Source organism: Rutidosis leptorrhynchoides, chromosome 10, assembly GCF_046630445.1.
Source record: "Rutidosis leptorrhynchoides isolate AG116_Rl617_1_P2 chromosome 10, CSIRO_AGI_Rlap_v1, whole genome shotgun sequence".
NCBI lineage: Eukaryota > Viridiplantae > Streptophyta > Magnoliopsida > Asterales > Asteraceae > Rutidosis > Rutidosis leptorrhynchoides.
In genome coordinates, this window is record NC_092342.1 from 290,700,903 (window position 1) to 290,703,657 (window position 2,755).

The 2,755-nt window shown below is 32.2% G+C and overlaps 1 protein-coding gene across 1 annotated transcript; it reads left to right on the top strand.

Annotated features, from left to right (window-relative positions):
- The first annotated feature begins 2,043 nt into the window (after positions 1–2,043).
- LOC139871144 (uncharacterized) lies at positions 2,044–2,394 on the top strand. The gene has a single exon (XM_071858881.1). It carries the CDS (start codon positions 2,044–2,046, stop codon positions 2,392–2,394), a length of 351 nt encoding a protein of 116 aa, XP_071714982.1.
- Positions 2,395–2,755: the final 361 nt, after the last annotated feature.

Consider the following 2,755-nt stretch of genomic DNA (forward strand, 5'->3'; position numbering starts at 1 on the left):
GTGTCATGATCTTACTTCAAGAACTTTCAAGCCATCCAAGATCCTTTGAAGCTAAATCATTTCTTGTTACTTCCAATGAGTTTACCTACTAAACTTGAGGTAGTAATGATGTTCATAACATCATTCGATTCATACATATAAAACTATCTTATTCGAAGATTTAAACTTGTAATCACTAGAACATAGTTTAGTTAATTCTAAACTTGTTCGCAAATAAAGTTAATACTTCTAACTTGACTTTTAAAATCAACTAAACACATGTTCTATATCTATATTATATGCTAACTTAATGATTTAAAACCTGGAAACACGAAAAACACCGTAAAACTGGACATACGCCGTCGTAGTAACACCGCGGGCTGTTTTTGGTTTGATAATTAAAAACTATGATAAAATTTGATTTAAAAGTTGTTCTTCTGGGAAAATGATTTTTCTTATGAACATGAAACTATATCCAAAAATTATGGTTAAACTCAAAGTGGAAGTATGTTTTTCAAAATGGTCATCAAGACGTCGTTCTTTCGACTGAAATGGCTACCTCTTACAAAAACGACTTGTAACTTATATTTCTGACTATAAACCTATACATTTTCTGTTTAGATTCATAAAATAGAGTTCAATATGAAACCATAGCAATTTTATTCACTCAAAACGGATTTAAAACGTAGAAGTTATGGGTAAAACAAGATTGGATATTTTTTGATTGTGGTAGCTACGGGAAATATTGTAACAATTCTATACAAATCATAACTTAACAAACTTATATTGTATTATTCATGTATTTTAATATATATTATGTAATCTTAGGATACCATAGACACGTATACAATGTTTTGACATATCATATCGACCCATCTATATAATATATTTTGGAATAACCATAGACACTCTATATGCAGTAATGTTGGAGTTAGCTATACAGGGTTGAGGTTGATTCCAAAATAATATATATAGTTTGAGTTGTGATGTAGCCTGAGGCTTGTATACACTGGGTCGTGGATTGATCCAATATAATTTATATTGATTTATTTCTGTACATCTAATTGTGGACAACTAGTTGTAGGTTACTAACGAGGACAGCTGACTTAATAAACTTAAAACATTAAAACGTATTAAAAATGTTATAAATATATTTTGAACATACTTTGATATATATGTACATATTTTTTATAGGTTCGTGAATCGACCAGTGGCCAAGTCTTACTTCCCGACGAAGTAAAAATCTGTGAAAGTGAGTTATTGTCCCACTTTTAGAATCTAATATTTTGGGATGAAAATACATGCAGTTTTATAAATGTTTTACGAAATAGACACAAGTAATTGAAACTACATTATATGGGTGAATGATCGAAGCTGAATATGCCCCTTTTGCTTGGTAACCTAAGAATTAGTAAACCGATCTACTAATTGACGTGAATCCTAAAGATAGATTTATTAGGCCTAACGAACCCCATCCAAAGTACCGGATGCTTTAGTACTTCGAATTCGTTTATATCATGTCCGAAGGATTTCCCGGAATGATAGGGGATATTCTTATATGCATCTTGTTAATATCGGTTACCAGGTGTTCACCATATGAATGAATTTTATCTCTATGTATGGGATGTATATTGAAATATGAAATCTTGTGGTCTATTATTATGATTTGATAATATATAGGTTAAACCTATAACTCACCTACATTTTTGTTGACGTTTTAAGCATGTTTATTCTCAGGTGATTATTAAGAGCTTCCGCTGTTGCATACTAAAATAAGGACAAGATTTGGAGTCCATGCTTGTATGATATTATGTAAAAACTGCATTCCAGAAACTTATTTTTGATGTAATATATTCTTATTGTAAACCATTATGTAATGGTCGTGTGTAAATGGTATATTTTAGATTATCATTATTTGATAATCTACGTAATGCTTTTTAAACCTTTATCGATAAAATAAAGGTTATGGTTGTTTTAAAAATGAATGCAGTCTTTAAAAAACGTCTCATATAGAGGTCAAAACCTCGCGACGAAATCAATTAATATGGAACGTTTATAATCAATATGAACGGGACATTTCAGAGTTGGATGACACCAATAATAGAATTTCTAAACAAAGGTACATTGCTGATAGATTCAAGTGAAGCAAGAAAGATTAAGATGAAAGCACCAATGTATCTGTTAGATAAGGGAATTTTATACAGAAAGTCTTTCTTGGGACCTCATTTGCGGTGTCTTAATCCAACTCAAGCGGAGTCAATCATACGGGAAGTGCACGAGGGAATGTGCGCTTTGCACTCAGGACACAAAACAGTTGCGTTCAAAATAATGCGGCTTGGATATTACTGGCCATCGATGTACAGAGATGCTGCAGAAGTAATACGCAAATGTCAGTCGTGTAGAGACCCGTCCTAATCCATCTGGACGAAGTCACCAACATCTGGTTCCATTGCGATGATCGACTCCAAATAATGTCTTTAAAATGAGCAAATGCACAGCGGAATGTTTCTTTCATACCTGAGAATAAACATGCTTTCAAATGTCAACCAAAAGGTTGGTGAGTTCATAAGTTTATCATAAAACAATAAAATTATCATTTTGATAGACCACAAAATTTAAATGCTGCATGGTACAAATGGGCCCGAATCCTATACCCACCTGTAATGTACATGCTATATCTTTTAAATACAGTACATCTTTCTCGTGTACGAAACCATTTTCATAAATCATAGTAACCGTACACATATCTTGTGTACAAAATAACATACACATAACC

Bases quoted from the DNA above. Each gene is read 5' to 3' on its own strand.
- LOC139871144 (XM_071858881.1), top strand. From the start codon at position 2,044: ATGAACGGGACATTTCAGAGTTGGATGACACCAATAATAGAATTTCTA.